Raw genomic sequence first — 14,194 nt, 5'->3', positions numbered from 1 at the left:
ATGCCATCCATGAGATAAGAATAAGATGCTGTGGCAGCCAAAGCCAAAAGGTAAAAGCAAACAAAGTGGAAGCTAATGGCTGCCCGAAATGGAGCACCGCTGCTGCTCTCGACGGCGACCGCCACGAAAAGGGTCAAGGGTTGCGCGATCGGAGACCACACGGATTTTTTGTTTCTTTGTTGTTATTGACATATATATGGGCCTAATCCGCACGAAGCCCGTGAACGGTCCGGGGGCCGAACAGAAGCCGGCCTCCGCGTACAAGCCCAATGCAGCGGCAGTTAGTTGTGCCAGCCGACGAACGAGCTGCTGACCTCACCGGCCGGCGAAAATCGGCTCGCCTCTTCCCAGATCTGCTGCGGGCGGTGCCTGTACCTGGACGCCGGCAAGCATGGCGCGGACGCGGACGATGAAAGAGCGCGGGGCGAGCGCGCCAGGGACGCCGGCGGACCGGAGGCCGCTCTACTTCGCCGCCTTCCTGCTGCTCGCCGACGCCGCGCTCGTCGCCCTCATCGTCGCCTTCGTCCCATGTTCGCGCACCCCCCACTTGCCCCCCTTCTCCCTTGCAGGCATCTCTTGCTCGCAGCTCACCGTTGTTGCTTTTCGCTTCCGTGAGCAGATACCAAGATCGATTGGGACGCCTACATGTCTCAGGTACCTGCAATTTGGATACTAAGCTCGTTTTCCTCCTCTGTCGGGATGGAGAATTTCGAATAAGGGGTCTGAGTGTTCGTTTTGGTGTGGAAGGTGGATGCTTTTCGGGAGGGGGAGAGGGACTACACCAAGATCGAGGGCGACACGGGGCCGTTGGTCTACCCGGCCGGCTTCCTCTACGTCTACTCCGCCATCAAGTTCCTCACCGCCGGCCAAGTGTTCCCTGCTCAGGTCACGTCCTCGCTGCTAAATTTGTTTGCTATGTACCGCATCAGTGGCGCGCATAGCTGTGCTAACGATGCGCTCTCTGTTGTATGTTGTGTCTGCAGATTCTGTTCGGCGTCTTGTACATTGTCAACCTGAGCCTCGTTATGTTGCTCTACGTCAAGTCTGAAGTGGTATGAGTGCGAAAATTGATGATGTGGTATTCCTGATTTTTTTCTCTAGTTTCATAATTCCAAACGTAGAAAAACAATTTGTTAAGTTCAACGAACTGTATATGCTACTGCAAGGGTAGCCAAAACCATCCTGTTGCTCTTTATTAGTAATAAAGCTTGTAAATTGCCTGTATCACCTGGGTTCTAGCAGTCACATTTTTATACAGTTGTTCACCTAATACTGATCTCTCCCTATTTCTCGATTACCTCAACAGCTTCCTTGGTGGGCTCTAGGTTTGCTTTGCTTATCAAAGCGAATTCACTCCATCTTTGTGCTCCGTCTTTTCAACGATTGTATTGCTATGACGTTGCTCCATGCTGCTATGGTTTTGATTATCTATCACAAGTGGTACCTCGGTCTAATTATTTTCAGGTGATTAAGAACTGTATGGGTATGGCTTTGGTCCATCATTCCATCCATACTTGTTTGTTACAAAGTACCAAGATAGCATACCATTACTTCATGCTTGTTGCTCACATTTAGTTGAAATCACTATTCCTGCAGTGGAGCTGTCTCAGTTAAGATGAATGTGCTCCTTTTTGCTCCATCTTTGTTTCTGCTAATGTTGAAGGTACAGCATCGTAGCTTTGTTCCTTACATCTTCTTATGGTACAAACTGTTACCTTACCAAGTTCTTGGTGCAGGCCATGAGTATCAAAGGAGTCGTTTTTGCCTTGTTAGGAGCTGCAGGAGTACAGGTCCATTCTGCTTTAATTCATACCATTGCATTCTTAAGTTTCTTAGCAGTTCGCACCATGTGGGAACCACATTTAGGCTAATCTAAGCTATGCTTTGTAGGTCCTTCTAGCTTGTCAGCATGAGTTGTTCATATTTAAAAATTGCTATATAAGGTTAAAATGAATGTTCCTAGGTCTTCTTTTTACTTCAAATTATAATGGCATCTTCTCAGTAATGTATCATAAGGGTTAAATTCCTTTGGGCAATTTGATTCTTTATAAACTTTCTGCTAAATGCAAATTGTTTCTGCAGCAGTTCAAGCATATGAGACTGAAAAATTGGCAATGATTATATAATTCGGGACCTGAGGAAGCCGTGAACTTGTTATAGTCCTCCAATTTGCTTGGAAACTGATTAAGTTAGATGGTCAGATGGATCCAAAGTATCTTCTCGTTGTATCTAATACTTTGCTTTTCTTATCTAGGTTTTGTTGGGTTTCCCATTCTTGTTGTCACATCCTGTGGAGTACATCTCAAGAGCTTTCGATCTTGGGCGTGTCTTCATCCATTTCTGGTGCTTACACAATACTTCTTGAATTTTTTTAACCATTTCAGAGCTTTCAGCCTGTCATTACACCCAATATATTACACTCCTATCCTAGGCTTCATAGTTTTATTATTTACTGCATACGTGCAACTGTGACACAATCTTGTTCTATGTTTTTCAGGTCTGTCAATTTTAAGTTTGTTCCTGAGAAATTGTTTGTATCAAAAGAGCTAGCTGTCGCGCTATTGTTTTTTCACCTCACTGCTCTCATGGTGTTTGCGCACTACAAGTGGTTTAAGTGAGTATTCATATCGGGTATAATCAATTATTAGGCTTGCAGCAAAGATGTACATGTGAAATATGATCATCTTATAGTTGCTCTCTGTAACGGTATGGTTCTTTCATTTGTTAATAGGCACGAAGGTGGGTTGTTCCGTTTTGTGCATTCCAGATTTGGAGATGCTACATCGATTCAACAGCTTATTTCCTACAAGCCGGAGCGTATGTTGTCCTTGAATCTCGAATTTTGTGTTCACAGCATTGGGATTTTTTTACCAGACTAACAAGATAATCACAACTTGAATTCAGATATTGTGACTGTCATGTTTGTTGGAAACTTTATTGGCATTGTGTGTGCCCGGTCATTACATTACCAATTTTATTCTTGGTAAGTACTCCACCTTCATCACCACCACATGCACACATGTTTAGAAAACAGTTCTGAATAAGTGCAGTCCATTACCTGCGAATGCTGTGGCAATCAAGTTCATTCTTTTAATGCTTGCAGGTATTTCTATTCATTGCCTTTTCTTTTGTGGAGAACACAATTTCCAACAGTAGTAAGGTAAGGCACCACACCTGTTCCTACGTCATCACCTCATATTATATCATGCTATTAACTGTTTGAACAAACCACCCACCGTCATGTTGATAGAAATGCTTCTATTTGCTGAGGCACCACGCCTCATGTGCATGTTTATATCATTTTCCAGCTTAATTTATAGTAATAAGGATGCACGGTAGCTGTTTGAACAAATCATGCAGTCATGTTAATTTTTTAATAGAAGTTCTTTGTTCTATGTTTATGAAGATTATGTGTTCCTTCAGCGGTGCTTTGTTTTCTCGTACTCATCTTGGTTTCTTCTCTTGCCATACCCTTCTTGCTCTCAGGATTATTTTGTTTGTTGGCGTGGAGCTCTGCTGGAATATTTATCCTTCTACTGCCTATTCATCGCTGCTTCTGCTGTTCTTGCACATACTCATCTTGTTTGGCCTATGGAGGTCACCTGCTGAGTACCCCTATGTCGATAAAAAGGACAAGCCACACAGTAACAAATTGGGCAAGGCAATGTGAGGATTCCCTGCATAATATTTTGATCTTTTGATGTAGGAATAGTAAATAGAAACTGGGATACAAACAGCAGAAAGGTCTTCTCCAAATCTGAAAAGAGTGTACTTTGACACACTGTATTTTTAGTCTTCTAGCATGGCTGCACTCTTGCTGTGAGCCCAAGTTTTTTAGAGTAACATCTAGTCATACCAAAACATACATCAGGTGTAGCCTGTCAACAATAGATGAAAACAGTTTCTGAATATGCTGTTGTTATACTGTCTTCTTGACTCTAAAGACCTGGAAATATATATCTGGAGTCTCTTTTCGTCCCTTGATTTGTGATGTTCATCAGCTCTGATGGACCTCAGTTTAAGATGATTCTTGTTGTTCTTTGACCAACCCGGTCCATTCAAGCCCAGTGTCTTCACGGGATAACTCCTGCCTCTGCTTCTTCTTCATGGACTTCATTGTCTTGGCCGGTGCAGCCAATCCCCAGTATGAGCTCATCTCTTCGTCTTTGCGTCTCACATCGCCGTTACCGGTATCTATGATAAGATGCAAGCTCAGCACAAGCAGTGTTGCTGTTTACTGGTAAGTAAGCTTGTGCAACGATCACGGCATAGCTCCTGCAGCAAGCTGCCTGCGCTCAACACTTCCTCAGAAGTGACGAGGAACTCCGGCATCCCTATTTGACTGTACCAAGCCGAGCAACTCATCAGTCTGGAGCGGGATTCGGGAAGGTGCTCCAAGCAGGGCTGCTTGCGGCCTGTCTCTTGCAGTTGCAGAGGACCGTGAGGAGGCCTTTGCCGCTGTTCTTTGAGCTCCAGAAGTACGATGGCACTGTCTAATGCCCCTTTCTTCCTAGAGGGCCCCTTCCTAGAGCATGTTGCTGGCGATGGAATAAGATAACCCCAGTGGTTACCAGTGGCGCGGGGAACAGCATGGTAAAACTGACACATCCATAAGCAAATGGATCACACACACAAATGTATAGAAAAAACAAAGCAATTTGAGGAGCTTATTTCTGAAGCAATCCTTACACTGGGTGACTGATCTAGTCCGGGTCCGGCAGAACCAATTCCAGCATGTGTGATGTGATCCTGAGGCTGGAAAACAACTTTGTGATGTAAAACAACATGCTCTAAAACAACTTTGTGATGTAAGACAGTTACGTGACATGATATGGATGGATGCTATAAACTACATCATTGGTACAATATCTTGTGTGTACTTTCGCATGCGAAAAAAACTACTACTCCGTCCAACAAAAGATGTCTCAACTCTGACTAAATTTGCATGCATCTATACACTAAGTCATATCTAATTACATCCAAATTTTGACAAAGTTGAGACATTTTTCGTTGGACGGAAAAAATATAAAATTTGTACTTGGTATAAAATTGACGACATTTTTTATGAATCGGACGGATCAGATGCGGAGTAGAGAACAATGAACAGATTTTACTTAGTTTGCCCTCGTCGTATCTCATCCGTGTCAGGTAGTATAACCGTGTGCCACTCGCACCAACAGACGGGCACTCGCACCAACAGACGGGTCAAATAAAGCAAGAGCTATTTTGTGGAAATTTGCTGGGTTTGCAAAGACGAAACAACACAAGCAAACGGCGGCCACGACAAGTCGGCAGAGACAGAGACAGAGGTGCTGTGTGTGGTGCCCCCACAATCCGATCCCGTCTCACCGCGCATCCAGATCACATCGCTCGCCGCGTGGAAGCGTGGAGCACTCGCCCTGGAATACGTGGCTCCACACGGCCGGCTTCCCATTTCGTTTGCTCGCTTCGACGGTTCCACCTCTCCTCGCCTCGTCACGGCCGCCGACTTCTGTGGCCGCGAGACAGTGAGAGAGGCCTCCCGAACCCGCCAGTCCGGAAGAGGCCGCTCTGGATTCGTCCGTGCCGGCGCCGGCGACCGGAGATTCTGGGATTGGATATAGCGCCGTGACCCCGCCGCCCGCGAGTAGGTAAAGAATCCTTCTTGTCCCCTGATCCTGTCGTCCACATTCATGATTCTTGCTGGAGTAGAATATACACTGATGCGCGTCCCTCTCTCTTTCTCTTCTCTCTCCCCGATCTGACAGTAGAGTTGGGGGAGTTAGGTAGACACTAGAGAGGTGGGAGCTCGGAGAAGGCAGTGGCGCGAGCGCCTGAGAGGAGGGACGGAGAGGGCGGTTCTTGGCTTCTTGCCCCCACCCCACCCAACGAATCACTGGTACGGTCTCTCTCCTCTTCCTCTGCCCAATGCTTTCTTGATGCGCGCAGTTCATTGTTCTTGTCTTCTGCGTGGGCGCGGATTGGATGGGATCGCCCTTTTTTTCCCTGTGGGGTTACCAGGTTGCAGGATACCACCTGATTACTATTGCCCTTTTCCTTTCACTGTTCCTAGGACATTTTAAGTGTTGATAATTGATCTCTCCCTTTGTCGGCAAGGAAAAGGATGGGGAAAAAATGCCTCTTTTCTTAAGCACAAGTATGGTATCGAATTCTGGCATAAAATGTGTTGTGTACTTGTGTTGTGAATCTGGTTGCAGGGACGCAGGGTCGATCGGTCGCTGAAGCATTGCCGTCCGTCAGCCAGCCATGGTCATGGACACCACTGAACCGGACTACTGGCTCAACTGGAGGTTCCTGCTCTGCGCCACCTGGGTCTACTCCTGCGTGGCCCTGGCATGCTTCTTGATCTGGAAGTATGAGGGGGCCAGTTCACCGGCCGGCAATGACGAAGGAGTCGACAGAGAGGAGGCCCGGCCGCCCCGGGTCGGACCTGGTGTCGTGTATCTTGACGATTGCTGGAAACCATGCCTTGAGCAGATCCATCCTGGTTGGCTGCTGGCGTTTCGCCTTGTAGCGTTCTTCGCTTTGGCTTCCCTGCTTACCTATGATGTTATCGTTGATGGTTGGACCATCTTCCTATACTACACCCAGTAAGCCAGCCTTCATCCTTCTTGCTCATAACGCCTCTAAATATTTTGCTAATCACAACTGAAAGATATCATCCTTGCACAAGTGCTCTCTTCTTACCGGGGTAATATTCAGAAAAAAAATGTTTGATTTTGGTTGTTTGTACATTTGACAGGTGGACGTTCTTGCTTGTCACCTTGTATTTTGGGGTATGTTAATTGCTGTAATAAACTTATATTATGCAGTGTTCACTATTCACCAGTTATTCTTACTTGCATCTGAGACTGAGAATAGCATCCCTGCCAGAAATTAAACAAGTGGCTAATATGGAATAGTATGAGTGAATAACATGAAATGTACTGTACTGTGTGCGTGCTTGCATTGCCTATTTTGCTGGCACTCAGGTTGTGATACCTCTAACATGTAACTTCTTTATATTTAGCTTGGCTCGGTGCTCTCAGTTTATGGGTGTTATCAGTTAGCTTGCAAGACGGATAAATCTGATGCAGATCATGGCTCATATGTCATTGCGCCAACAGGGGAAAGTAGATACGATGACTCCATCAAAAGATCTTTTTCCAGTAAAACACATGATGGCCGAGAAATAGCAGGGTTTTGGGGTTACCTGTTCCAGATCATGTTTCAGGTAACTCATCATGCCCAAGTTTGCTGTCACTTCACATTTGAGCACAGAGTTGACATGATTTATGTGGTTTAACTGCTGAACAGTAGACATATTATGATTGATGGAAAAGAAACAAATAGGATCGTAGGAAAGTTTGCTTGACCTATTTGTATTTTTTTAGATTCTTAGCTATTCTGATATCTGAAAGCACGACCTGGTTTGCTGCCCACTCAGCTTTTGCATTCTTGTTTCCAGACTAATGCAGGTGCTGTTATCATTACGGATCTGGTGTTCTGGTTCATCCTCTACCCTTTCCTCGCATACAATCAATATGACATGAATTTTGTGAGTATTCGATCACAAATTTAAAGAACTGTATATTTTGGAATCTTGTAAGTTATTTGTTAGTCTGATCGCCAAAAAAAGTTATCTGTAAGTCAGAAGAAATAGGAAGAATCGATGCCAGTTGTTTAGTAACCAATACTATTGAAGTGTATCGTTGACTTTAAGTACTGTGTTTTTACTCTAAAATTATTGCAAAATCATAATACATAGACTAAATAGGAATGCTTTAGTTCCATGGTTATTTGGCTAGTATGTATAACTACAGCTATAACAACGTGTGATTGTAGGTCCTGCAAATTTTGATGTTTCTAGTGGTGATTTTCACAGTGGCTTGTTAACATACTCTTTGCTCCATTTCGTATTAACTGTTTGTGGTTGCACACTGCAGTTGCTGATTGGAACACATTCAATCAATGTTGTCTTCATAATTGGTGATACTGCTTTGAATAGCTTGGTAAACGTCTTGTACCAGGATATTGATCCATACCACGATCAGCTGATCTTTACATTAACTGTTTAATCTGAAATTGCAGCGTTTCCCGTGGTTTAGAATAGCATATTTCATGCTGTGGACAGGTATTTTTGTCAGTATTCAGTGGATCGTCCATGCTAATGTGTCAATATGGTAATACTTTGGACTTACATTTCCTTTATATCAAATCTTAATCAAGTAAAATTTCTTCACGTGTTTATGTTATTCAATTTACTCAGGTGGCCTTACCCATTTCTAGACTTGACATTCCCTCGAGCACCTGTATGGTAAGCTCCGATTGACAAAAGGCGTTGACATTGACATTGTCGTTTTAAATAACATTCTTGCATGTACAGATACTGAACAAGTGAGTCAATATTGTTGTATAAAATCTAGGCGTTTGATGAAAGTAGAAACCCAATAGGCCGAGCAGAGCACATACTTCAAGTATGAACTGTACTGTTTTTTAAGTTAGAGTGACCACTGTTGCTAAATTTCCTATTGGTTTGCAAATTGCCATGGGCGCATATCCAGACTATGGTTGTTTGTTTGGGATACTTTAGGGTATAAGGATCCATGCATAGATGATCGAGAAGACTACGTAACATTAGCTAATCAGTTTTTTTAGGTTCTTGCATACATTTCGCTTCAATTGATCTGGAATATTTCGGAGATTATTAACTAGAGGGCTCTATAACATAGTTCTCCAGTATTATTTTAACCTGTAGACTTTCTGCCGCAAACTGTGATCTCGACAAACTGTACTTATGCAGGTACTTGGTGGTAGCATTGCTTCACTTCCCTTGCTACGCTTTGTTCGCCCTAGTTCTGAGGCTCAAACAATCTCTTTTGGAGAGCTGGTTTCCGCATAGTTACACTTACGTGAAGTAAAACAGCAAAGATATACACATACTGTTACCATTTTATTCCCAATTTTTTTCTTGTCCTGGAAATTACATGGAGCTGCTGCTACTTTGTAGGCACATACATTCTTTCAGAGATGTGCATGTAATTCCTTGTAAATTGACACGGCATATATTCCCCCCAGAGCATTGAGATTCATAGCTTCTTTGAACCAGCTGTTGTTCCTTGCAGTTTCTCCTTAAATTTTCAGTTGTAGTTTCTGTGGCTATCCTGCTTTTTACATGAGTAGTTGCCTGTATTCAGTCGGTGTGGCGTGGAATAAGAAATAAAGCAGGCAAGTGATGAAGGAAGTCTGCAAGTGGGGGCTTGAGCTACAATTTCCCCATTTCCATGACTCGTAACCTTCCTGGACAGACCTAAATTCAAATAGTTCAGAATTCAGACCTAAATTCCCAAAGTTGAGTTTCGAAGCAGAAGTTTTCTCTTGTGCAGGCAATGAAATTCGATGGCCCGGACTACCGGAAAACAGAAACTGAACTTGCTTCGGGTTTAGTTTCTCTTGTGCAGGTGATCAACCCGTCATCAAATTCTTCGTACCGCATTTGTGGGTCTCCCACTGGAAACTAAAACTGCTTCGGATTTACCATGGAACCATCGGTACAGAAAAATTGAACTTAAAAGTCTAGCCATGTTGCAACCTTGTGCCGGGACGTTTCAGAACGAGCGAGGCGTGTTTCGCCTCACCAGGAAGAGGGGAATGCACAGCCTTGTGTCGACGTGGTACCGTTAGATCTTAATCCAACGGCAACACGTAGCAGGTGGGAGTGGGGATGATATTCAGATCTTAATTGAACGGATCTAGTCCGTCAATTGAGATAGAATTTCTTTTTAAAAAAATATACAAAAAGTTTGCTGGTTGCGATAAAAAATAAACTGAATATAAAAAAAAAATCAAGAGACGCTCTTTTCCAAATGGTTGGTACGCTATTTTGAGAACGTGCGTTTGATATGGTATGAGCAAGTGAAGGCCTGATTACCTTTTTCTTAGACTATTGTGGGTTTAGTCAAAGCCTGTTTACTGTATACACTGGATGCTGCCTGGCCGGTGGTACGCAGGCGGGCGCTTTCATTTTCCTTGGGCCTCTTCAGTACCTGGGCCGAAAGTTTAGGGCCCACCGCCCACTCCCAACTAAAAATAATCGCTTCCCCTCAAAAACAAAAGAAACTAAAAATGATCGCTCAGCATGTCTGCAGCCCGCAGGAGTCGCAACAGTTTCACTGACAGAACAGGAGAACGAATATTCTAAAACTAAAAAGAGTCACTGGACGAAAACGTAAAAACAATTGAATGAAAAAAATTATAGCTTGCGTTTTTTGTCCAGGAGGTACGAAAAGGTCTCTCACATGCGCACAGAGGGCCCAGCTTGGCTGCTCCTGCCTCCCGAATCCCGAGGTGCGTAGGCTTTGGCCTCTGCCACGGTCTTCCAAGCCGGCGAACAACCAAATCCAGACGAGAACGCCAGTTGCAGTGCTGCCGCACCTGCTTTGGGCCACGGCGCGAAATTGGATTTCTCTCAATTATGCGCCGTAATTTAAAAAGGTCGTGTTAGTCACGTTAGTCTTTTTTAGAAGACAATTAAATTGGTACAGGGCACTCCTGTCTATTGATGTTTTAGATTCATAATGCTCACGAACAAAATTTGAGTTTGCTCGTAGAAAATTGCCTGTAATGATGTTAGACAAAATTTGAGTTTGTCTATAATGATGTTTTGGACAGAATTTGAAATTAATTGATTATCAGCTGTTAGATTATTTTATTTATTTATTTATTTTTGAAAGGGAGCTGTTGGAATTTCCTGTTTAGTTATTCGATGTGTGGATGGAATTTAGATTTGGAATTTTATCTACGTTGTGCGCGCGGCATGCACCACGTTTAAAAAAGAATTACAACTACTGTATCTATCTTGGTTATGCTTTTATGAGCTCATGAGTCATGATATGGGAAACATGGTGGCACTCAAATGTCACGTGAGCACTAGGAATGTTCTCCTCTCTTTTAGAAAGAAAAAAAAACTTTATTAATCTCTCCATATATGTTTCTCATATCTGTTCAGAAAGGTGAAGAGAGTTTGTAAAGAATGTTGTGGAATGCTCCGCGTCCAAGGACAATGCTTCAGACTTCAGTAGTGTAGCACTAGTGCTGCTAACCCCATATTCCCACTCCCACCCGCCCCGTGAGGATCTCTGAACGGCGGGCATACGGGCATTTTCTACCTACTAGTACCATTCCCAAGCTAGCGACAAAGATTCTCTTGGGAGTTTGAATCCGGAGTCTAGCATGGGTTGGGCGAATCCGGAGTCCAGGCTCCTCTTGACGGCTTCGATGCAATAAAATTACTCCTATCGTATCCGGCCTCTCTCGCAAGCAAGACTGGTCCATCCACCCTCTCCACGACACGTGACTACCTGGGCTAGCCTATTTTGCATATGGACTCAAATTTGTCCAATATTAATGTATCTATTCTTAAAACGCGTATAAATACATGTAAAATTTCGATAACAATTTAGGATCGGAGGGAGTAACAACCTAATTAATCACGGTGGCCCTTGCTATTCTTCGTGCTACGGCTTTCTTTGCTGGCCGTGGTGGGCAAATTCGGTCTCACGAACTGAACACAACAATTGAAGTAGGATGTCAATAGATCATTTTTGAGTTTTTTTTTAACACATTTCAACCCTGTTTTAGGAACGTACATACCATCTCGCGAGTTTCCCAAAATTACAACATGGGTCCAGAACGTCGAGAATTGATACTCCCTCCGATCCAAGACATTAGGGATCGGAGTGAGTAGCAATGTTTTTCTTTAACAATGGATAGCAAGGTTGATACTTAGCAGAAATGGAAGATCTCACGAAGGATGCCTTACGGACTTATAGGGTTATGGATGGGAAAAGGGGTGGTGAAGTCATCCGCGCATAGTAGAAGATCAGTGTTTGAGGAGTGATGGGGCAGGAGTAGGGATGCAAGGATGCATATATCCATTTGTAGGCCACTCTCAAAATTAATTTTCAACTCGAATTTTGAGTAAAATTTAAGAAACTAGGAAGTTGATTAAGTAGGATCCAACCTGCATCCTTATATAGCTAAGAGACAATGAGGAGAACGGCAGTGACATGAAGGCGGAAAATGGAGAGAAATGAAAGGGTAGAAGAAAGAGAACTGACTATTTGAAGAAAAAAAATCGGCTATGCCTCACGAAGAACAGTCACTACCAGGATCACAGAGTTTAGTGACGGTGCAAAACTGTCAGGAATAAACAAAAAACCGACAGAAAAATAATTCGTGTCGGCAACTAGTTGCATGTGGCTTCAGATTTTCAAGTTTGAACATTATTCTAGGAATGCCAATGGGTCGGTCATGAACTGGTTAGGAATATTTTATCTAATCTTATCGATTGTTTATGGGACGACAACTCTAAATTTTAGTTTGCCGTTTCTAGTAAACGATGTAACTAATCATGTTTGAGAATCAATAAAGCTGGCCGAATGGCATCTACCACCCATTGTACTAGAAACTTTTACAGTAAAAGATCTTCAGAAAAGGAAAAGATGTGCACACTGATTAATTGAGAGCCTCTTGCTCATGCGATCAGATTCCCCGTATAGTCACACGCCGCACAACACAATAGTAGCAGCTAGTAGCACCAATATTCAGGCCAGTGTGGGCATATATATACAGTAGCCAGCATATCTGCATTTTTGTTTCCTGCAAGGGTCCCATGCATGCATTCTGGTATACGCAGTTAAGTGCCGAATTATATGCACTGCACTACTGCAGACATACGTACGGACGAACGTACTGGTAGCTAGCAGTGAAACGGGTAGAGCGAGTTGATTTCGACAAAATAGACCACGCGACGAAACTAAATCACAAAATGAACTCCGCGCGAAACTATTTCACTGCCCAACATAGGGGCGTTATAGTCCATATCTCAGCGTCTAATCCGTGGGCGCTATCCCCCGCCAACGTGGCAAAGCATATATCCAACATGGTCTGTCCAATGCCCACACGCGTATGTGTAGCGCCTAATTCACGGGAGCTATACCCACAGGCTTCACACCTGATGGTTGGGCGTTATGGTCGCTATGGCTGCGCACACTGACTGCAGGAAATCACAGAAAAAAGCAAGTTGCCGTTTCAATTGTTGAAGGAATTAACGGCCCAGCTTTTTTTTAAAGCAACGTCCCAGCCTAATTGTAGGTGTGGATGACAACTAACCGGGCAAAAAAACCGCGTCTGTTTCTGCATGTGTGACTTCGTACGAGGAGAAAAGGGACACGCGTGGGGCGTTTCTTCTCCCGATCTAAACGCCGGGGCAGTTACCAAAAGCAAAATGATCTGGTGTACCAGGGAATCGGCGAGATCGGCCTAAGTGTACGAGACAATCGGCGAATTTCACATGCTGTTTCACCTGCCAAGAGAAACAGACGCATGCATAGCTTGGCTGGATACGTTTCACTCGTGGCTGCCAAATCAAGCAATTAATCAGGATGCAATTAACGAGGAAGGATGAGTGTACTTGGGCCATGCATGGCAGCAAATCGACTAATCAAAGAGGAAAGAACGCATATTGATTGGAAAAGAAGTTGGAGAGGCATGGCGCGGCCCCTTTTTTTTGTGGGTGGGGGGGGGGAGCAGGCGGCGGTTTCCAATTCTCAAAACATACTCGGAAGTCAGATGTAGGGAATAACTGCTATTACCGATTTTATTGGAGGAGGCACGCACTCACTTCGTGCGAGAGGAGAGTAGCGCCCAACGCCCGGGCGCGAAGCCCGTGGACTTGGAAAATTTGGTTGCTCTCCTAGACGAAACGTTACTGGAAATTTAGGCCTCAAATTATAAATATCATAGCGCCCAGCTCTCAGGCGCGAAGCCTATGGGTATAGCGCCCGTGCGTCAGGCGCTACACAACCGCGTGTGGGGCCTGGGCTGGCCACGCTGGCAGGGGGATAGCGCCTCACGGAGAGGCGCTGAGCTATGGAGGATAGCGCCGCGCTGTCGAGTGCTGAACAAAAGGGTTATATCCGTGGAATAGTTTGGTGCCGAATTCATTTTGTGAAATGGTTTCGTCTCGAGGTCTTTTCTGACGAAATTGACGTAGAGCGACGGGGACAAATTAAAAGAAGATGCTTATCCGAAAGAGGGTAAAAACAAGAAAAATGTTGGAGAACTGAGAGCTCTTTGATACTTGTAAACAAAAATTCAGAAAAGATACAGGAGTAGAAAATATTTTTGGTGCATTGATTGAAACGAACAGAAA

General features: G+C 44.1%; 2 protein-coding genes across 2 annotated transcripts; both read left to right on the top strand.

The window, feature by feature from the left end:
* Nucleotides 1-226: 226 nt before the first annotated feature.
* LOC100822122 (dol-P-Man:Man(5)GlcNAc(2)-PP-Dol alpha-1,3-mannosyltransferase) lies at nucleotides 227-3,984 on the top strand. The gene is made up of 13 exons (XM_003569293.3): nucleotides 227-530; nucleotides 620-654; nucleotides 748-885; nucleotides 984-1,052; nucleotides 1,307-1,464; nucleotides 1,597-1,663; nucleotides 1,737-1,790; nucleotides 2,255-2,343; nucleotides 2,498-2,614; nucleotides 2,732-2,817; nucleotides 2,905-2,983; nucleotides 3,104-3,160; nucleotides 3,487-3,984. Exons 1-13 carry the CDS (start codon nucleotides 392-394, stop codon nucleotides 3,668-3,670), a joined length of 1,272 nt encoding a protein of 423 aa, XP_003569341.1. The 5' UTR covers nucleotides 227-391; the 3' UTR covers nucleotides 3,671-3,984.
* Nucleotides 3,985-5,365: 1,381 nt separating this feature from the next.
* LOC100846204 lies at nucleotides 5,366-9,098 on the top strand. Its single transcript, XM_003569286.4, has 10 exons — nucleotides 5,366-5,630; nucleotides 5,748-5,878; nucleotides 6,198-6,590; nucleotides 6,743-6,776; nucleotides 7,010-7,213; nucleotides 7,448-7,537; nucleotides 7,926-7,991; nucleotides 8,071-8,162; nucleotides 8,249-8,296; nucleotides 8,783-9,098. Exons 3-10 carry the CDS (start codon nucleotides 6,247-6,249, stop codon nucleotides 8,898-8,900), a joined length of 996 nt encoding a protein of 331 aa, XP_003569334.1. The 5' UTR covers nucleotides 5,366-5,630; nucleotides 5,748-5,878; nucleotides 6,198-6,246; the 3' UTR covers nucleotides 8,901-9,098.
* Nucleotides 9,099-14,194: the final 5,096 nt, after the last annotated feature.

The sequence above is a fragment of the Brachypodium distachyon genome, chromosome 2, assembly GCF_000005505.3.
Source record: "Brachypodium distachyon strain Bd21 chromosome 2, Brachypodium_distachyon_v3.0, whole genome shotgun sequence".
Taxonomy (NCBI): Eukaryota; Viridiplantae; Streptophyta; class Magnoliopsida; order Poales; family Poaceae; genus Brachypodium; species Brachypodium distachyon.
The sequence above is the reverse complement of the archived record's forward strand: the minus strand, read 5'-3'. Positions and strand labels throughout refer to the sequence as shown.